The sequence below is a fragment of the Sphaerodactylus townsendi genome, linkage group LG03, assembly GCF_021028975.2.
Source record: "Sphaerodactylus townsendi isolate TG3544 linkage group LG03, MPM_Stown_v2.3, whole genome shotgun sequence".
In the NCBI taxonomy this organism is placed as follows: Eukaryota; Metazoa; Chordata; class Lepidosauria; order Squamata; family Sphaerodactylidae; genus Sphaerodactylus; species Sphaerodactylus townsendi.
Genome location: NC_059427.1, coordinates 150,954,288 through 150,976,230, shown reverse-complemented (window position 1 = coordinate 150,976,230; position 21,943 = coordinate 150,954,288). Strand labels below are relative to the sequence as shown.

The 21,943-nt window shown below is 49.2% G+C and overlaps 1 protein-coding gene across 1 annotated transcript in view; it reads left to right on the top strand.

Annotated features, from left to right (window-relative positions):
* LOC125427929 (natural resistance-associated macrophage protein 2-like) overlaps nucleotides 1-21,943 on the top strand; it is a 108,371-nt gene that overhangs the window by 52,790 nt on the left and 33,638 nt on the right. Inside the window, 7 exon segments of the mRNA XM_048487497.1 lie at nucleotides 2,288-2,371; nucleotides 3,796-3,863; nucleotides 6,887-7,042; nucleotides 9,167-9,325; nucleotides 12,276-12,362; nucleotides 16,477-16,596; nucleotides 19,640-19,789. Of these exon segments, the coding sequence (XP_048343454.1) occupies nucleotides 2,288-2,371; nucleotides 3,796-3,863; nucleotides 6,887-7,042; nucleotides 9,167-9,325; nucleotides 12,276-12,362; nucleotides 16,477-16,596; nucleotides 19,640-19,789 (824 nt within the window).

The window sequence follows — 21,943 nt, the reverse complement described above, 5'->3', positions numbered from 1 at the left end:
TAGTGGGGTATATATTGTCCATGTCCCAGGGTGGGGAACCAATCAGTAAGTGTTTGGGTGAAACTTGTTATGCAAAGATGTGGTTGATAGTATTGTATTGCGGGATTGCGGGAGACTATCAACCCCATCTTTGCATAACAAGTTTCACCCAAACCCTTACTGATTAGTTCCCCACCCTGGGACATGGACAGTATATACCCCAAACATTTCCTTCTCTCTGGACACAGTGTGTAACCGACTTCCCTCTGTGATACACCTCTGAAGATGCCATCCAGGCGAAACGTTAGGAACAAGATCCACCAGACCACGGCCACACAGCCCGGAAAACCCACCAGCACCAGTAGGCTACAACAGTTTTCTTTAGCCTTCCATGTTCTGAGAGTTGGTGTGTTTTTAGTGGGTGTAGGCGTGCTTTGATCTTAAGAACATAAGAACTAGTCTGCTGGATCAGACCGGAGTCCATCTAGTCCAGCATTCTGCTACTCGCAGTGGCCCACCAGGTGCCTTTGGGAGCTCACATGCAGGAGGTGAAAGCAATGGCCTTCTGCGGCTGCTGCTGCTCCTGAGCACCTGGTCTGCTAAGGCATTTGCAATCTGAGATCAAGGAGGATCAAGATTGGTAGCCATAGATTGACTTCTCCTCCATAAATCTTGTCCAAGCCCTTTTAAAGCTATCATCAGTGTTAGTGGCCATCACCACCCTCCTGTGGCAGGCATATTCTAAACACCTCAATCTTCAATGCTATGGAAGCAAAGTGTTTCCTTTTATTAGTCCTCAATTTTTCCCCCCAGCATTTTCATAATGAATGTCGTCCCCTGGTTCTAGTATTAGTGAGAAGAGAGAAAAATTCTCTGTCAACATTTTCTACCCCATGCATAATTTTATAGACTTCAATCATATCCCCCCTCAGCCGCCTCCTCTCCAAACTAAAGAGTCCCAAACGCTGCAGCCTCTCCCCATAAGGAAGGTGCTCCAATCCTTCAATCATCCTTGTGATCTTACCTTGTAAACCGCTTTGGGGATTCATTGTGATCAAAAAAATGTTGGGGTATAAGACTGAACTGGGCCTCCACCAATTCCTTGCCTCTCCACCAATTTCAGGAGGGTTCGCATGGGAGATGGGGATAATTTTCAAAGTTGATTTTGATGGGGTTTTTTGTGTTGCATAACTGTACCAGGGGTAGGGAACCTGATCCAGATTTGATAACAGGAATACAATTCCCATCAGCCTCTGTCAGCATGGCCAATTGGCCATGCTGGTAGGGGCTGATGGGAATTGTAGTTCCTGAACATCTGGAGAGCCGCAGGTTCCCTACCCCTGAACTGTACCCTGGCCAGGGACTTTGGTGATGAGCGGGAAACAAGTTCACCGACGAATAAAATAAAACAAATCTCTTGCCTCCCAGCAGGCTCACTGAGCAAAACCTTGAGGTACACCTGCACAATTTTGATGTCTCCCAAAATTGTGATAAGGTGTCCCCAGTAATGAGGAGAACAAAGGCGAGAAGGGTTAACAAGGTCCTGGTGGGAGAGAAACCGGGGGAAGGGGGTTGCCTGCACGTGTCAAAAGATGCCTTATTTTAATTGCCACGGAGAGGATACGAACGTTTAAGTTTACAAGCTTCACCCGCCCCCCTCAAAATTGGTTTCTGACAATAACTGCAGAGGAGGGGATCTCACAAGAGAATGGACTGCTCCACTCTCCCTGCATTTCAGGTACACTTTTGTTTTATAGCTCACAGTCAATAAAGCAAGCTTTTATACACACACACATTCACACGCAGAAGAAGACGAAGAAGAAGGGTTTGGATTTCTATCCCCCCTTTCTCTCCTGTAAGGAGACTCAAAGGGGCTGACAATCTCCTTGCCCTTCCCCCCTCACAACAAACACCCTGTGAGGTGGGTGGGGCTGAGAGAGCTCAGAAGAGCTGTGACTAGCCCAAGGTCACCCAGCTGGCGTGTGTGGGAGTGTACAGGCTAATCTGAATTCCCCAGAGAAGCCTCCACAGCTCAGGCGGCAGAGCTGGGAATCAAACCCAGTTCCTCCAGATTAGATACATGAGCTCTTAACCTCCTACGCCACTGCTGCTCCTGTGCACGCACAAACGCATGCACGCCCAGGGCAGAAAGGTTGGAAGAAAATCCATAGCACATGACATTTTCAGTAACCGCTCTGAATGTGCGGGCCGCTTGTCTGAACTGTGATAGAAGCTGACATATTTGGATTATCGGCCAGTTAAGTGAAAGAATCCGAACCGGCTGACATTTATCTTTGTCTTCCTCAAGAGGTCCCTTTGTGGTGCGGGGGGTCCCTCATGTAAAACTACTGCCTATTAACCTTCTTCATGTTTCTCTTCCTGGACAAATATGGTGAGCTGCTTGATTTGAACGAGTCCTCTTTCAGCATTTCTTTCCTCCATTGTCACTAACAGGAAAGCACCTCTGCCCAACGAGGATGCTCTTGTTAGTTAACTGAGGCTTGAGAAATTCATGGTGACTTGAGGGGTCGTCCTTGGGGATTGGAAGAAGAAGAAGAAGAGTTTGGATTTGTATCCCCCTTTCTCTCCTGTAGGAGACTCAAAGGGGCTGACAATCTCCTTGCCCTTCCCCCCTCACAACAAACACCCTGTGAGGTGGGTGGGGCTGAGAGAGCTCCGAAAAGCTGTGACTAGCCCAGGTCACCCAGCTGGCATGTGTGGGAGTGCACAGGCTAATCTGAATTCCCCAGATAAGCCTCCACAGCTCAGGCGGCAGAGCGTGGAATCAAACCGGGTTCCTCCAGATTAGAGTACACCTGCTCTTAACCACTATGTCACTGCTGCTCTCCTCAACAGCAGAAGAAGCTCAACAGGAAGAAGCTCAACAGGGATATGATGTCAGCCTAGGACTTGTGTTTCTCCTAGATTCATGGTGGACTGTAGAGTCCACCCTTTTCAGCTGCCATTTCCTCCAGGGAAACTAGAGATGAGTTCTAATTCCAGGCGACCTCTTCGCTTGATCTTGAAGTTAGCAACCCTAGCCATTTTTAGTTATTCTCCAGAAATCTCATTTAGGCTATGCTTGAGAAGCCGGTGCATTCCTTTGGGTGCTCACTTGATTTTCAAGAGCATAATGCTGGAAGTCAGAGATGTACCGCCTATGGTGACATGGGGCCACCCATGTCGCCGGGCACACGCCTGTGGGGCACCCAGCAGGCTCCTGCCCTCCTCGTGCTGCCCCTGTCGCCGCCGGCCGGCCGGCCAACCCACCTGCCCGCGAGTGTGCTGCGGCAGTGACTGGTTTTTGCCCTTCCCATTCAGTTGGAAAAGGGCAGGAGTGCTAAAGAATCGAGGACTGGACAGGTTCTTTAGTTTTTCAATTGGGTACATCTTAGGACAGACCTGGGCATTATACGGCCCGCGGGCCACATCCGGCCCGCCGGATGACCCTGACTGGCCCCCCTGCCATGCTGGGGAGCAAGGCGCCTTGGAAAGCCCCGCAGAAGCCCGTTGCCTTGGCTGCCGGCTTCTGCGGGGCTTCCAAAAGCGCCTCACCCCCCTGCCTTTTGGCCCGGCCCTCCACAATATTTTCTGTTTCTTATGCGGCCCCATGGAAAAAATAATTGCCCACCCCTGTCTTAGGAGAACAACAAGGAATAACTTTACATGATGAGATGATATTGCAGTTAGGTAAGAAGGTCTGCCAGGGCTGCACAAGCAAATGCCTATTGCAGTGTATTTCTTTTAAGCACAACTTGTGAGGGCGCACTGAAACTACTGGCTGCTAACCAGTGCACATGTGTCTGTCATTTCCAGGTTTGAGGAAGCTGGAGGCATTTTTTGCCTTTCTAATTACTGTCATGGCTGTTATGTTTGGATATGAGGTAACCCTGATTTTGAATATCTTTCAATGTTGGCAATTAATTGGTGACAATTGCCTTGAACATTCTCTAGGGCAGTGGTGGCGAACCTTTGGCACTCCAGATGTTATGGACTACAATTCCCATCTGCCCTTGCCAGCATGGCCAATTGACCATGCTGGCAGGGGCTGATGGGAATTGTAGTCCATAACATCTGGAGTGCCAAAGGTTCGCCACCACGGCTCTAGGGATTTCATAATGGGTAGATGCGACTGAAACTCTTGCAATAAGGGAAGTGCCTCTAACCTAGAACAGGCGTTGTTAAAGTGGCTATTCTGATAATGTTTGTTATGTCTTCCTGTCCCTCATAAAGACCTACCGTATATACTTGTGTATAAGTCGACCCGCATATAAGTCGAGGCACCTAATTTTACCACAAAAAACTGGGAAAAACTTTATTGACTCAAGGCTGTGATAAGTCGAGGGTGTGGAATCCAGCAGCTGCTGGTAAATTTCAAAAAAAAAAATAGATGCCAATAAAATTACATATAATCTAATTGAGGCATCAGTAGGTTAAATGTTTTTTGAAATATTTATTTCAAAGAAAAAACAGTAAAACCTGGCTCTGCAAGTGGAAAAGAGAGGTCAAACAAGAACAATATGGTCTCCTATCAATAACTCCTTAAAAGTACAAAAACTTAGCTTCAATCCAGCGCAAATCAAGCTTAAAACACAAGAAAGTTAAAAAATCCTTCAAAATCTGGATTCCTCATCATCATCTTGTATGTCCAAATGTAACCCAACTTAGATTTTTAAGAGGGATATTATCAGAAAATGAAAAAATCTACTATTAGCTTCCCATTGTAAACACATGGGATGGGCATCCCCTTTGGGGTCAATAACTTTGGGATCCCCCTGACCCACACTTCACCAAATCTGGCTGGTATCATAAGATTCTCCTGATGAGACCAGCCAGGTTTGGTGAAGTTTGTCAGGAGGGTCCAAAGCATGCGGACCCTCAAAAGGGTAGCTCCCACTTCTACTTTTTTTAATAGCTCCCATTGGAAAAAAAACAATGGGGAATGGGCACCTTCCTTTGGGGGTCCATAACTTTGGACCCCTGAAACCAAACTTTACCAAGAATCTTGGCTTTGGTATCATCAGGAGTGTCTTCGAGTGATACCCTGAAATTCTGGTGCCTCTCGGCACAAAAAAATCCACTCTTCCGCAAAGCGGTAAAAAAAACACATAGTAAAAAAATTTCAATGGACCCGCATGTAAGTCGAGGGTCGACCGCTTTTTTTCAGGAAACATTAAAATGTGGGCCATGAAAAATCTCGAATTTATACATGAGTATATACTGTACTGCGGTAAAATTGAATCTCTACTCCCGCCAGCCCCATTCCATCGCAAGGTTTCTACTCCCCAAACTTGTCACAGCCTGGTCCAAACTAAACAAGTGGAGCATACGGGTGTGTGGGGCGGGCGGGGGGGGCGGGGGGGGGCGGCGGACAGACAGAAGGAAACGGTGGATGAAGTTCCAGTTTTATTTTCAGTCCTTATGTGGAACAGGGTATAGCAAATACTACTTGTATTTTGCAACCATCTATGGATTCCTGGTTGCCTCTGCAGATCTCCCTAATGCAGAGAAGAGTTTTGACACCCAACAGCCGCAGGGCCTGTCCCTGTTCTCTGCTGGAGGGCTGCTTTTCCTGTTCAGCGTTCATTTTGGATTCTTCTGGCTATTGCACGTCTTGAGCAAATGAGTTTCACGTTTCTTGACAAGTTTCTAATCTAAGCTGTTTTGATGCCCTTTTCGTCGAATAAGCAAACCTCAAGCATCTTTATTTGTACGGCGGAGCGAAGTCCCTTAGAGATCAGAAATCTATTTTAAAATCTTAGGAATTATACTTGCTCCAAGGAACACAAAATAAAACGCCTCAGAGAATAACGTGGGACAATTAACAAAAATCCCACTAACAGGATGGCATTCCCCTCGTTTCCCCCCACCCACTCTTTTTTTATTCTATTTGTGGCAGTTCCTTCTCCCTCAGGAGCAACATTTTAGTGGCCATTTTGGGTTGTACTGAGAGGGGGAAAGTGAAGAGATCCTGGTCTTCTGATGAAAATCCCTCCAGTCAGGAGACATTTTCAAGCCCGTAATTTTAGACCAAATAAGCCCTAGAGCAGTGATGGCGAACCTTTTCGAGACCGAGTGCCCGAACTGCAACCCCAAACCCACTTATTTATCGCAAAGTGCCAACACGGCAATTTAACCTGAATACTGAGGTTTTAGTTTAGAAAAAACGGTTGGCTCCGAGGCATGCGTTACTCAGGAGTAAGCTTGGTGGTAGAAGGTGGCTTTGCTTTGAAGCAACTGTGCAACGCTTCGAACGGGTGAATCCCGACCCTAGGAGGGTTTACTCAGAAGCAAATCCCATTGCCAGCAACCAAGCTTACTCCCAGGTAAAGGATTGTGCTTTAGTTCTTCCCATCAGTGGGGTTTAACAGCACTTAACAGGGTTACCTACACTGCTTCCCCAAAACCAGGTCTTCGGCTTAATGCTAATAATCTCCCTGAAATAATTACACTACATGATGTACTCTGTGCACGCGTGCCCACAGAGAGGGCTCTGAGTGCCACCTCTGGCACCCGTGCCATAGGTTCGCCACCACTGCCCTAGAGGAAGGGCGATAATTCATTGGTGAGGATAAACATGTATAAACTGCCCAGTTAACCCACTGGTATTTAATGTTAAAAAAAAAACAGCAATTGGCTGTGAAAGTATCAGTCACAATAAACAGCACAGGCTTAGATAAACCCAGCAGTCTGGCCACTAACATTTCTGGCCACTAGCTTGTTATATTGTCTGGATTACAAGCTGTTACACTGGACAGAGCTCTTGCTTAGGGCAGATATTTAAAGCCTGTCCTTTTACGGCTCTGTCCCGAATTGGCAGATATTTTTTAACTGCCTGATGACTTTGCCACAAGAACCTGTGTGACCTCAGCAGGATTAATTCATGTTCTCTGTGTGTGTTCACCAGTATGGTACAGTAAAACCAAACCAGGCCCAGCTGCTGAAAGGGATGTTTGTGCCGTACTGCGATAAATGTGGCCCTGCTCAGCTGGAACAAGCTGTGGGGATCGTGGGGGCTGTCATCATGCCACACAACATGTACCTGCATTCTGCTTTGGTTAAGGTAAGGTTCATCTCTTCCTCCCATCCCCCACACCCACCATGTCTTGGTCCTTGAGCTTTTCACATAGGAGCTGCCATTGACCAAATCTCACACATTGCTGCTTTTGGCAAGTCCTGAGTATCTGTCAGAAACATTACAATACCTTTGTCTTTGATCTCTGTAGCTGTTGTCAAGCTGCTCGTGGGAGTGGGTTTATTTGAGGATTGGAGCTTCAGGTTTGGTTGCTCCATCATACTGGTTAGGTAAAGGTTGTGCAAGCATTGGGTCATTACTGACCCACGGCGTGATGTCACATTACCACATTTACTAGTCAGACTATGTTTACTGGGTGATTTTCCATCACCATCTCTAGACATCTACACTTAATTGCTAGCCAGATGGATACTCATTTTCTTGACCTCAGAAGGATGAAAGGCCAAGTCCGCCTTGAGCTAGCTACCTGAAATGGACATCCATCAGGATTTGAACTTAGGTTGTGAGCAGAGTTTTTTCAGCTGTAGTACTGCAGCTTACCATGCCGCACCACACTGCTCCTTATCATACAGGTTACTTAAAAAAAAAAACATTAGTTGCAGATGTCAAAAATATCCAAGTTCCCTGTGTAAATGATAGAATCATAGAGTTGGAAGAGACCACAAGGGCCATCAAGTCCAATCCACCTGCCATGCAGGAACACACAATCAAAGCACTCCTGACATATGTTCACCCAGCCTCTGAACATATGTCGGAAGTCTTTAAAAAGTCAAGAGTCTTTTTTTAAAAAAAATGACTCATATAAAAAGACTCCTTTCATGCTCTGCAAAGAGCCTTTGTTAAAATGACAGAAATTCGGCTACAAATTCGGCCACATCAAGTCCACCTGAAAGGCGTATTTAGCACCACTAGTATTATGTACAGGCCAAAAGTATTTTTTTTAATTGTCTGCGTTGCAGATTTAATAAAATAGCAAAAATGACGTTCCTTTGTTCTGAAAGTGAATAAAGGCTTTCTTTTTAAATATATGTTACCTTCTAGATTTCTGCAGGCTGCGAGGGAAAATAAATAACAGAAAAGTGTTGCAAAAATCATAGTTAAGAACTGGCCCTGTGGAGGTTCAGTTCGAAGCTGCTTTGTTTTGCTTTAACCATGGTTAAGCCATTACGTTTGCGCCAAGCCACCCCTGGTCAAAGAATCTTCTCTACCCCTCTAGCCATTCTGATCGCAAGGTGACATAATGGACTTGCTGGCATCCACACAGGCCAAAAGGATTATCTCAACTTGATCCTGGATCCTCAAAATCACAGTTATTTGAATTAACAAAAAAATAGTATATTGACAGCCTTATTTTGAATTTTTGCTCTCTGCCATTCCTGTGAGTGTCTCTTTTGGGTTCATCTTTTAGTGTTTGTGATTGTGTAGAGCACGGGTAGGGAACCTTTAACACTCAAAGAGCCATTTGGACCCGTTTTCCACGGGAAAAGAAAATACTTGGAGCCGCAAATAATTTTTGACATTTAAAATAAACACTATATATATAGGGTTTTTTTACCTTTACTCCGGCCATTCTGGAGAAGCAAGATGGATGCGCCTCGGCCTGCTGCCTGCAGGGTGGGCAAGCGATGAAGCCGGGCGTTTTGAGTCACGCCGGCCGCCGGGAAACAATAACACCCACCTCGCCCAATGGGCGGGCGAAGAGGGGAAGCCCGCAGTACTGCGCCCAGCTGGACTGTAGGTAGCTGCTTCACTCACCCTCAAATACCTGCAGTGGCGGGCAAGGGATGGGGTCGGGTAAAGCTCGCCTCGCGGAAGCCATTGCCATTAAGTGCAAGGGCAGCAGAGTTGCGCGACGATGCGTCTCGAGCCGCAGGTTCCCTACCCCTGGTGTAGAAAGTGTCACTCACTTAGCAGAGCAAGATAGATTGCCATGGATGAATCTTCTGTCCTCAAAGTGTTTGACAGTGATTGACCCACTGTTGGTTGCTCCAACACCACCATTTTACTCAACCTACTACTTAACTTTTAAGTGGATGGATAGTTAGAATTTGCAGGGGTGCTTTCTGTTGGATAAATATCCAGCCATGCCTTGAAATGCTTTTGACTAAGCTTTTCTTCTAGCTTAGATTTCCATGTCGCTTTTCCTTCCAGTCTCGGCAGGTCAACCGGTCGAACAAGAAAGAGGTCAGCGAGGCCAACAAATATTTCTTCATAGAGTCCTGCATCGCCCTCTTCATCTCCTTCATCATCAATGTCTTTGTTGTCTCCGTCTTTGCACAAGCTTTCTATGGCCAAACCAATGAGGAAGTGGTGAGTCTTCTTCCTTCTCCGCAGAATCATAGAGTGGGAAGAGACCCCCCAAGGGCCATCAAGTCCAACCCCCTGCAGTGCAGTGCAGGAACACACAATAAAAGCACTCTGGTCAGATGGCCATCCAACCTCTCTTTAAAAACCTCCAAAGAAGGAGACCCCACCACACTCCGAGGTAGTGCATTCCACTGTCGAACAGCCCTTACTGTCCGGAAGTTTTTTCTGATGTTTAGGTGGAATCTCTTTTCCTTCCTGGTCCTAGTCTCTGGAGCAGCAGAAAACAAGTTTGCTTCCTCACCATCATGACATCCCTTCAAATATGTCCCGAGTCGACCTCTGCGCTCAGCAGAGGCCAATTTACTGGAGATCCCTGGCCCCTCAATGATGCGGCTGGCCTCCACTCGGGCCAGGGCCTTTACGGCTCTGCCCCCTGCCTGGTGGAACACTCTACCACCAGCTGTCCGGGCCCTGCGGGACCTTGGAGAGTTCCGTGAGGGGCCCAGCGCAAGACCTACTATTGTTCCACCGTCGGCCTTCTGAGAGACCAGTCGGCTGAGGGTGCTCCTGCTTTTATCCTCCTCCCCCCGTCGTTTATAGGGGTCCCTAAACATCATCGTGGACCTGCATCATTCTTCTTTGGGAGAGGGTTGCATGATGGGTTCAAGGTGGGATACTGTTTCTAAAGAAATGTAAATTTTAAACTTTTATATGTTTATGTTTATATATGCTTGGACAAAATAGTATGGAACTGATGGCATGGACAAGAGTATTTAAGTACTGGACCCAAATTCATTTTGAGCCCAGACCCAATAGTTTTATACATCAACTCTTATCATGAATCTACATCTGTGAAAATGGTTGGTTGACATAGATAAGAAACTTAACAACATGGGCTTAACAGCCGACCACAGTTCCAAACTCCATGTCTGCCATCAGAATTCGCTATAATGAAATTAAATCTGTTTTTAGTTGAATCGAGAGAAACTTGAGAATGTTGCAGGAGGGTGAAAGCTGCTCTCCACAGGCCTTGGAATTGTCCGATCAGGATTACTGTGCCAACTATCTGTACATTCTGGAGCAATCCCAAACAACGCAGAGTAAAGTACTGGGCACTTTGGCTCGCTGCTTTAATGCTCTACCTGAACGCTTTATGGCACTCTTTGGCAGGTATAATAACACTCCATATGAGAACAGGTGTTATGTCAATGTACGTAACATGGCCATTGCTAGAGGACTAAGGTTGTTCAACATGTACTATTGGAATGTCCAACATAATGAAGTCGTTACGCCCATGTACATTCTGTCCACTGGTAGAGAGCTCCAAACGCTGTCAGTTACTACTGCCATCTGTGATGAACTTTCTACTCAACGGATCCCGTGGATCTTGTATGAAAAGGAATGTTGCAAGTTTTTTTTTGAGGCACTCATTTACCAGGGCTGCTAACTACATTGCCTTACATAGTAGTGAATGGTTAAATTTAATTTATATGTGCGGCTTTACATAGGCTGGCTGATAGAATGTTGTTCAACATTGTTTTAATGTATTTAATGTTTTAATGTATTTTAATGTTTTAATGTCTCAGTTAGTAGATAAATGCCCCTTTTCTACTAACTCTGTAATTTATAATGCCAATAAAGGCTTTGGAATTGGAATATATGCTTTTATATTGTTCACTGCCCTGAGCCCTTTGGGGATAGGGCGGTATACTAAACCAAATAATAAATAAATAAATAGCTAAACATGGCTATCATGTCACCTGCTATGCTGCTTTTTCCTGGGGCCCCTTTTAATTAATTACCAGAAGACAAGACATGAGTAACGTAGTAACCACAAGATCTTAGAATGAGATCCAACTTTCATTCTCGTTAAAGCAAACAACAAAACCTATAGGCATTCTGCGCTAATCTAATGATATTGTTCAGTGTAAGCAGTTGCAGAGAAATTTAAGTAACGTGGATTACTGGATCTTGCGGGCTTTCAGGGCTGTTCTTGTCGTTTCCATGCTTACCAAGATATATACTGTATCAAAGTGCGTTTCCAATTCACATATAAGTCGAGGCACCTCATTTTACCACAAAAAACTGGGAAAACTTATTGACTCGCGTATAAGTCGAGGGTGGGAAATGCAGCATCAATTGGTCAGAGGCATCAGTAGGTTAAATGTTTTGAATATGTTTCATTTCAAAGAAAAACAGTGGGGAAACTGGCTCTTGTGGGAGTGGAAAAAGAGGGTCAACAAGAACAATATGGTGTAATCGATAATAGCTTTAAAAAAGTACAAAAATAGCTCCAACCAGCAAACCAAGCTAAAAAAATAACAAGAGTTAAAATCCTTCAAAACTGGATTCCTCATCATCATCTGTATGTCCAAATGTAACCCAACTTAGATTTTAAGAGGGATATTATCAGAAATGGAAAATCTACTATTAGCTTCCATTGTAAACAATGGGGGATCATAAAGAGACTCTCCTGATGAGCCCAGCCAGGTTTGGTGAAGTTTGGTTCAGAGGGTCCAAAGTTATGGACCCTCAAAAGGGTCCATTACTAATAGCTCCCATTGAAAACAATGGGGAATGGGGGCACCTCATCTGGGGGTCCATAACTTTAAACCCCCTGAACCAAACTTTACCAAACATGGCTGGTATCATCAGGAGAGTCTTCTGAGGGTACCCTGAAATTTTGGTGCCTCTAGCATAAAAACTGCGCCCCCTGCTGGCCAGCAAAGTAAAAACACACAATTTTTTAAAATGACCCGCATGTAAGTCGAGGGGAGCTTTTTCAGCATTAAAAATGTGCTGAAAAATTTGACTTATACATGAGTATATACGGTAATAGTTGTACTTCCGTTTTCTTGTTCTTAAATGTGATCTCCCCCCAAACCCACAGTGCTTTCCCTTCCTGGCATTTACACACTGAAAACTAAATATATTGCTTTAAATCTTTTTGCAGCACAACGTGTGTGCAAATAGCAGTATTGCACATGCCGGCCTGTTTCCATTGAACAATGAAACCCTGGATGTGGATATCTATAAAGGGGTGAGTCATTCTTTTGAAGAGCGCTCTGCACGGTGGGAGGAGCAGTTGCCTTTGTACTTGAGTTAACGTTCTCGCCTTGTAATTAGATGGAAGCCACAGGCAGACAAGTGGCTACAACGGCTCGATATTGAAATGCAAACAGATTATCCCTTGTTACCCTTGTGGCGTAGTGGTTAAGAGCAGGCGCATTCTAATCTGGAGGAACCAGGTTTGATTCCCTGCTCTGCCGCTTGAGCTGTGGAGGCTTATCTGGGGAATTCAGATTAACACACGCCAGCTGGGTGACCGTGGGCTAGTCACAGTTCTTCTGAGCTCTCTCAGCCCCACCTACCTCACAGGGTGTTTGTTGTGGGGAGGAGAAGGGAAAAGAGATTGTAAGCCCCTTTGAGTCTCCTTACAGGAGAGAAGGGGGGGGATATAAATCCAAACTGTTATTCTTCTTCTTGTTATATGAACCATTGAAATCCCAGTCGCCCCCTATTTATCTAATCTGAGAGACTGAGCTATATGTCCAGTGTTCGAGTGAAAGGGCACTGCTGATATTCGAGGGCATGTATAACATTGGCAGATGAACAAGTGACTGAGTGGATATGACGACAGATCTTAGTTTGTTGCAGGCCCTGGATGGACACTGTCTTTGGACAAGAAAAGGTTTGCCTCCCATTGACTGTGAGGAGAGTATCATTTTCCAGCATGGGTCGCTCGTTGTTAATGATGTGTTCAGCCAGTTTGAGCTGAGAGCCATATTTTAATGTTCTAAGCTTCTTGTAACCTGCCAAGAGCCCTTCGGGGATTGGGCGGGATCTAAATCCAAAAATAAATAAACAAACTCCCGCTGGGGCTAGCCTAGGCTATCCAAGTCTGGGCATTTCCATAGGGATGCCAGTAAACATTGTTGCATCACAAGTCTGGGTGTTTCCATAGTGATGGCAGTAAACAATCTTGCATCACAATACTTCTGTTGGGTCATCCTAACTGGCCATTTGGTCTACTTAGGACTATCCTTACTGTTCATTTGAGCTTATCATGGCAGGTAGGAAAGTCCTGCAAGGAGAGGTTCATGGACTTCTCTGTCCTTCCTGCAGAGAGTCCCTCTGCCATTGGGGGTGGAAACAGCCAGAGACAACAAATCCAAGCAAATATCTGGCCACCCCCTCATTTGGGATTAGATGCGCTCTGGCTTTTTTACAGAACGCCGCATTAGAGTAAGGCCCATGTTAGGCTTCGGCTCTTGTTGTTTTCCTCTGCCTCCAGGCCAACCCTTTTTATACTCCGGATGGAGTTTTCCTTGGCCTTCTTGAGTGAGCCCTTATTTCTCAAAAGTGTTAGCTTTTTTGGCTTCCATGGTTTCAATTTTGTGGTATTTGTACATGCGTGTAGGTGACACCATAAGAGAATTTCATTTTAGATGTCCATGTCACCATGACGCTTTTCCATCAGCCAATTTAGCAGGAAGATTTCAAAAAAATCCCACAGTGCAGGAGAGTATGTGTTTGCATTTCAGGGAAAATCCTATTGCATTGTGAGCTCCATGAAGAGGAGATATTAGAAGCCCCCCTTAATTCAAATCCTATTGTTAATTCATTACACTAATCTTCGGAACATCCAATTGCAGCTGATCTCCATACTTAGCTCTTTACGCTATTATCATCATAGCAAAGAATTTTATTGAGCGCCGGGTTGTTTGCGGTATATCTTTGCAGGTAGCTAGAATTTTGTATGTTCACTTATAGCATAAGCGCAGATCCCATGTTAAGACATTGCGTAAGCAGTATTAGATGATGGCGATTGTAATAATGTTGTAAGCTGAGGCTTCTTTTACCGTGGATTGCTATATTTATGTACAATTTGAATCTGTCTTTGCTTTCTTTTTGCTGGCCTTGTGGCCGTAATAAACTGTTAAGAACATAAGAACTAGCCTGCTGGATCAGACCAGAGTCCATCTAGTCCAGCATTCTGCTACTCGCACAGTGTAGCGGCCTTGACCCAGGGTGCCGAAATTTGGGAGCTCACATGCATGGGTGATGTGAAAGTAATGGCCTTCTGCTTTCGGCTACAAGCTGCTGCTCCTGAGCACCTGGTCTGCTAAGGCATTTGCAATCTGAGATCAAGGAGGATCAAGATTGGTAGCCATAGATTGACTTCTCCTCCATAAATCTGTCCAAGCCCTTTTTAAAGCTATCCAGGTTAGTGGCCATCACCACCTCCTGTGGCAGCATGTTCCAAACACCAATCACACGTTGCGTGAAGAAGTGTTTCCTTTTATTAGTCCTAATTCTTCCCCCCAGCATTTTCAATGAATGCCCCCTGGTTCTAGTATTGTTCTTCTGGTGACTACAAAAGCCAACATCCCTCAATCCAAGCAGTGTTTGTTTCATTTCATGCCGTTTTTTGCTTTAGGACTTTCTTTATCAGTCGCAGCCTCACACTGGACTGTGGAATTGTTTGCCTGGTGTTTGACGAATTGGCAGCAGTTTCCTAACTTGCCCACAAAGCTCCCGTGAAGCAGTGGCACGTTGTCATCCGCTGCTTAGGAGAATGCTGTTGTGATAGATCCATGGTGGCGAACCTTTGGCATTCCAGATGTTATGGACTACAATTCCCATCAGCCAATTGGCCATGCTGGAAGGGGCTGATGGGAATTGTAGTCCATAACATCTGGAGTGCCAAAGGTTTGCCACCACTGTGATAGATGATCAGTGGGCTGCATGTGGCTCAGCTGCACGAGCTTGAAAAAAATTGTGCTCTGTGGGTTCAACATCCTAGCCCTCATGGACGGAGAACCGCAAAAGGTGATGGCAAAAAGGAAAGGGATTTAGGCGTCTTAGTTGATAGTTCCATGGGAATGTCAACTCAGTGCCTGGCAGCTGTAAAAAAGGCAAACTCTATGCTGGAGATCATTAGAAAAGGAATTGATAATAAAACTGCAAAAATTGTCATGCCCTTATATAAAGCAGTGGTGCGACCGCACTTGGAGTACTATGTCCAGTTCTGGTCGCCGCATCTCAAAAAGAATATGGAGGAGATAGAAAAAGTGCAGAGAAGGGCAACGAGGATGATTGAGGGACTGGAGCACCTTCCTTATGAGGAGAGGCTGCAGCGTTTGGGACTCTTTAGTTTGGAGAGGAGGCGGCTGAGGGGGATGGATTGAAAGTCTTACAAAATTATTATGCATGGGGTAGAAAAATGTTGACAGAGAGTACATTTTTCTCTCTTTCTCACAATACTAGAACCAGGGGCATTCATTGCAAAATGCTGGGGAAGAATTCAGGACTAATTAAAAGTTAAAACAATCTCTCTTCACGCTAATCTAGTAGTGATTGGTGTTTGGAATATGCTGCCACAGGAGGTGGTGATGGCCACTAACCTGGAGAGCTTTAAAAGGGGCTTAGATTATGATTTAGTGGAGGAGAAGTCGCATTTTATGGTATTGGCTTCACTCAATCTTGATCCCTCCCCTTGATCTGAGATTGCAAATGCCTTAGCAGACCAGGTGATCGGGAGGAGCAGCAGCAGCAGCAGCAGCAGCAGCAGCTGCAGAAGGCCATTGCGTTCACATCCTACATGTGAGCTCCCAAAGGCACCTGGTGGGCCACTGCGAGTAGCAGAGTGCTGGACTAGATGGACTTTGGTCTGATCCAGCTGGCTTGTTCTTATGTTCTTATGTTCTTAAAAAAGCCAAAGGATGTAACATTTGGCTTGAACAGCAGCTAGATCTGGTTCTGGTGGGTTTTCCAGGCTGTGTGGCTGTGGTCACCAGACCACGGCTACACAGCCCGGAAAACCCACCAGAACCAGTTGAATCTGGCCGTGAACGCCTTCAACAAAGCAGCTAGATCCTTTATTTGACAGACCGAAGCCTTTATTGGCATTCTAAATCACAATATTAAAAAAACAAAAGGGAACGTTTATCTGTTAACTGAACCCCTTAAAATACATTAAAATATGCATTAAATATCTACATACCGACCCTGTATACAGATCCTTTATTTCTGTAAATGCTCTGTAAGTCTGAAAGTTAAAACTTATTAAAGAAAAATAATGCAGTTGAATTGAATAACAGCACAGATAATCAGCTTACACACGTTCTTTTAAAAACCCTTCTGCGTCTCAGGGTGTCGTTCTCGGATGCTATTTTGGTCCTGCCGCTCTCTACATTTGGGCGATCGGGATTCTTGCTGCAGGTCAGAGCTCAACAATGACCGGGACCTATTCTGGACAGTTTGTCATGGAGGTATTTTGGGTTTTTTTTTCAGACATGTTCATTTATATCTGTCAGTGCGGGGGGTGGGGGGAGGTCCTTCCTGGGTTTATATGGCCACATTAACCTTCATTGTTGGAGGCTTAAGTAGGGGCTCCAAATGGACTGACTCTTGTAGGGCTAAGCATCACACGGATATTTTTATTCTGACAAACAGGACAATACTGAGTGATCACTATCTTAGAAATTGCATATGCAAGTAGAGACATGTGGTTGCTTCAAAGCACACTATTAATCTGATTCATCTGCCTTCCTCTGCGAGCCCAGCTATGCTGCAGGTCATGCTCTCAACTGCCAGTATGTAATATAGGCCTTCCAGCGTGATGTAGTGATTAAAAGCCAGCGTGGTGTAGTGGTTAAGAGCAGGTATACTCTAACCTTGGGGAACCAGGTTTGATTCCCCACTCCTCCACCTGAGTGGCAGAGACTTCTCTGGTGAACCAGATGTGTTTCTACACTCCTACATTCCTGCTCTGCCGAGGCTTATCTGGGGAACCAGATTAGCTTGTGCACTCCCAACACATGCCAGCTGGGTGACCTTTGGCTAGTCACAGTTCTTCGGAGCTCTCTCAGCCCCATCCACCTGGTAGTGGATTTGACACTCCAGATGCCAGGTGGATTGCATTTCCCATCAGTTTCTGCCCGCTATGGGCCAATTGGACATGCTGGAAGGGGCTGATGGGAATTGTAGTCCATAACATCTGGAGTGCCAAAGGTTCGCCACCACGGTCATAGGGTGTTTGTTGTGAGGGGGGAAGGGAAAGGCAGCAGTGGCATAGGAGGTTAAGAGCTCGCATATCTAATCTGGAGGAACCGGGTTTGATTCCCAGCTCTGCCGCCTGAGCTGTGGAGGCTTATCTGGGGAATTCAGATTAGCCTGTACACTCCCACACATGCCAGCTGGGTGACCCCAAGAATACAGTTCTTCTGAGAGCCTCTCTCAGCCCTGCACCTACCTTCACAGGGTGTTTGTTGTGAGGGGAAGGGGCAAGGAGATTGTAAGCCCCTTTGAGTCTCCTGCAGGAGAGAAAGGGGGGATATAAATCCAAACTCCTCCTCCTCCTCCTCCTCCTCCTCCTCCTCCTCCTCCTCCTCCTCCTCTTCTTCTTCTTCTTCTTCTTCTTCTTCTTCTTCGTCTCCTTACAAGAGAGAAGGTGGGGATATAAATCCAACTCCTCCTCCTCCTCCTCCTCCTCCTCCTCCTCCTCCTCCTCCTCCTCCTCCTCCTCCTCCTTCTTCTTCTTGCAATCCAAGAAGATTGCTAGCTAACTTTGCCTGCTTCTTCTGTTTGCAGCTTCCCCTTTAACAAGCCCAGGTCCTAGGCACAATAATCCACATTAAATCGTTTGGAAATGTTCGTTAACCTAGATGCAGAAGATGGATATTTTGCTTGGGAAAGTCCTGTTTTGTCCTCCCCCCCCCCTCCCATTTCATCATTTCCTGTATCCAGGGATATCAATTTAATGAATTGCTTCGCTTACATTACATATTACAGTATCAGGCTTCAGTGAATCCGTCATGCTCTTGAGAGCCATAGCCTTCATTTTGAAAAGCAAGGCAAATTGCTAGCCTTCATTGTTGTGGAGAAAAATGCGTAAAAATATGAATTGGCTGTCCCCCAAGATACATTGGGGTGAATTGCCATTGGGCAGCCGGGAATTTCTTTCTGAGTAGTGGCACTTACTGCTTGTCATTAAACTGTGCAGTTTATCTTTTTTCATCTTTGTTGACCAGATTATATAACTTGGTGGAAATAGTATTGCCTAGTCTTTGTCTACAGCCTATTAATTTGATTTAAAGCTGCTGCTCGGGGCAGAATTGATGCGGCTGGCCTCCACGCGGGCCAGGGCCTTTACGGCTCTGGCCCTGGCCTGGTGGAACGCTCTCCCTCCAGCGGTCCGGGCCCTGCGGGACCTCAGTGAATTCTGCAGGGCCTGTAAGACGGAGCTGTTCCGCCGGGCCTTTGGAGGTACTGGCCGCTGATGTGGTGCCCCCCCTCCTGGCCCTCGTCCGACCCTGACATCTGGGTCGTTTGCCAACCAATGAGACCACCATGCCTCCCTCTGGGGGGTGGGGTGGGGGTGGGGAGGGAATTTTAAAATTAAGCTGCTGGACGCCACTTATATTCCCATTCCTTTGTTAAATATTGTTCGCTGCTTTTAACGCTTTTAATTGCATGTATTGCTGCTTTTATTCATGTTAAAATGCACTCGCCTAGAGATCTCCTTCGGGATGGGGCGGTATAAAAGCCTCATAAAATAATATAAATAAAATAAGAATTTGGTGGGTCTTGATTGTAGGATTGTGTACGAAGCGATACTTTAGCCAAAGCCAACAGCTTGGTGATTTTATAGTCCTCACTCAAGGGTGAGATGTACATGCAATACTCAATAGGAGGACCTCAGGTGGCAGGGTAGCCGCTCTCCTGCATAATTCTTGTTGGACAGCTGTAGCAATAGATAAGGGCATCGTACTCTTTAGAGGGTTTTTTTTTTAAATCTTCTAATTCCCTGACTGAGTTCAGTTTTGGTTTTTACCTCTATTCCCTTTTTTAAAAAGTTGCAGTCAACCATTTTGTCCCTTCTCCCCTTTTTCCCAGTAGGAAACATTTTTAGCTCTGGTTTTAAGAACATAAGAACATAAGAACATAAGAACAAGCCAGCTGGATCAGACCAAAGTCCATCTAGTCCAGCTCTCTGCTACTCGCAGTGGCCCACCAGGTGCCTTTGGGAGCTCACATGTAGGATGTGAACGCAATGGCCTTCTGCGGCTGTTGCTCCCGATCACCTGGTCTGCTAAGGCATTTGCAATCTCAGATCAAGGAGTTTTCTTAGTAGAGTTGCAGCAGTAATTTTATTTCAGGATGACCCACCCGGTTTGAATCCGAGAGCCAGATTCTTGGGTTTGTATTGTTCCAAGGAACTAAACACCTCCCTTCCTAATTTGTCCAGCTGGCCTTATGAGTTTTATATTGACTCTCCACTTGTTGAACTCTTTGGCCCCCTTCCTGTTTCAGGGGTTCCTGAATCTGAAGTGGTCGCGTTTTGCTCGAGTTGTTCTGACCCGCTCGATTGCCATCACGCCAACCCTCCTGGTTGCCATTTTCCAAGATGTGGAACATCTGACGGGCATGAATGACTTCCTCAACGTTGTGATGAGTTTACAGGTGAGGGACTTGACGAGGTCAAAGCGTATCCTCAAAATGAGTCATCTTGATCTGTTCCTGGACTACAGCAAAATCTGTGTTCTAGTGCATTTTGGGAGACATCCATGTTTTGAAAGGGAATTAGAATGAAAATTAATAAAGAAAACTCAGTCTCAAATGCATACACGCATAGGAGACACTTAATAATTTGGGCTCTTCCCTTCTGATGAGGAAGAGAATAGCTATACAGCAGGGGTGTCCAACTCTGGTTCCCCAGATTTTCATGGACTACAATTCCCATCAGCCCCTGCGGCAGCGGCTGATGGGAATTGTAGTCCATGAACATCTGGGGCGCCAGAGTTGGACACCCCTGCTATAGAGCAAAGGGAATGAAAGTACAAGTTTACACTACATAGAAGGGGCAACATCCCGAGGCAAGGAAATATAGGTAATTAATTGGGGGAAAACATTAGGATTAGGGTGGTGTTGTGGGTTTTTCGGGTTGTATGCCCGTGTTCCAGAAGCATTTTCTCCTGACATTTTGCCTGCATCTGTGGCTGGCATCTGGGGGGGGGGGGGGGGGGGGGGGGGGGTGGGGGGGGGGGGGGGTGGGGGGGGGGGGGGGTGGGGGGGGGGGGGGGTGGGGGGGGGGGGGGGTGGGGGGGGGGGGGGGTGGGGGGGGGGGGGGGTGGGGGGGGGGGGGGGTGGGGGGGGGGGGGGGTGGGGGGGGGGGGGGGTGGGGGGGGGGGGGGGTGGGGGGGGGGGGGGGTGGGGGGGGGGGGGGGTGGGGGGGGGGGGGGGTGGGGGGGGGGGGGGGTGGGGGGGGGGGGGGGTGGGGGGGGGGGGGGGTGGGGGGGGGGGGGGGTGGGGGGGGGGGGGGGTGGGGGGGGGGGGGGGTGGGGGGGGGGGGGGGTGGGGGGGGGGGGGGGTGGGGGGGGGGGGGGGTGGGGGGGGGGGGGGGTGGGGGGGGGGGGGGGTGGGGGGGGGGGGGGGTGGGGGGGGGGGGGGGTGGGGGGGGGGGGGGGTGGGGGGGGGGGGGGGTGGGGGGGGGGGGGGGTGGGGGGGGGGGGGGGTGGGGGGGGGGGGGGGTGGGGGGGGGGGGGGGTGGGGGGGGGGGGGGGTGGGGGGGGGGGGGGGTGGGGGGGGGGGGGGGTGGGGGGGGGGGGGGGTGGGGGGGGGGGGGGGTGGGGGGGGGGGGGGGTGGGGGGGGGGGGGGGTGGGGGGGGGGGGGGGTGGGGGGGGGGGGGGGTGGGGGGGGGGGGGGGTGGGGGGGGGGGGGGGTGGGGGGGGGGGGGGGTGGGGGGGGGGGGGGGTGGGGGGGGGGGGGGGTGGGGGGGGGGGGGGGTGGGGGGGGGGGGGGGTGGGGGGGGGGGGGGGTGGGGGGGGGGGGGGGTGGGGGGGGGGGGGGGTGGGGGGGGGGGGGGGTGGGGGGGGGGGGGGGTGGGGGGGGGGGGGGGTGGGGGGGGGGGGGGGTGGGGGGGGGGGGGGGTGGGGGGGGGGGGGGGTGGGGGGGGGGGGGGGTGGGGGGGGGGGGGGGTGGGGGGGGGGGGGGGTGGGGGGGGGGGGGGGTGGGGGGGGGGGGGGGTGGGGGGGGGGGGGGGTGGGGGGGGGGGGGGGTGGGGGGGGGGGGGGGTGGGGGGGGGGGGGGGTGGGGGGGGGGGGGGGTGGGGGGGGGGGGGGGTGGGGGGGGGGGGGGGTGGGGGGGGGGGGGGGTGGGGGGGGGGGGGGGTGGGGGGGGGGGGGGGTGGGGGGGGGGGGGGGTGGGGGGGGGGGGGGGTGGGGGGGGGGGGGGGTGGGGGGGGGGGGGGGTGGGGGGGGGGGGGGGTGGGGGGGGGGGGGGGTGGGGGGGGGGGGGGGTGGGGGGGGGGGGGGGTGGGGGGGGGGGGGGGTGGGGGGGGGGGGGGGTGGGGGGGGGGGGGGGTGGGGGGGGGGGGGGGTGGGGGGGGGGGGGGGTGGGGGGGGGGGGGGGTGGGGGGGGGGGGGGGTGGGGGGGGGGGGGGGTGGGGGGGGGGGGGGGTGGGGGGGGGGGGGGGTGGGGGGGGGGGGGGGTGGGGGGGGGGGGGGGTGGGGGGGGGGGGGGGTGGGGGGGGGGGGGGGTGGGGGGGGGGGGGGGTGGGGGGGGGGGGGGGTGGGGGGGGGGGGGGGTGGGGGGGGGGGGGGGTGGGGGGGGGGGGG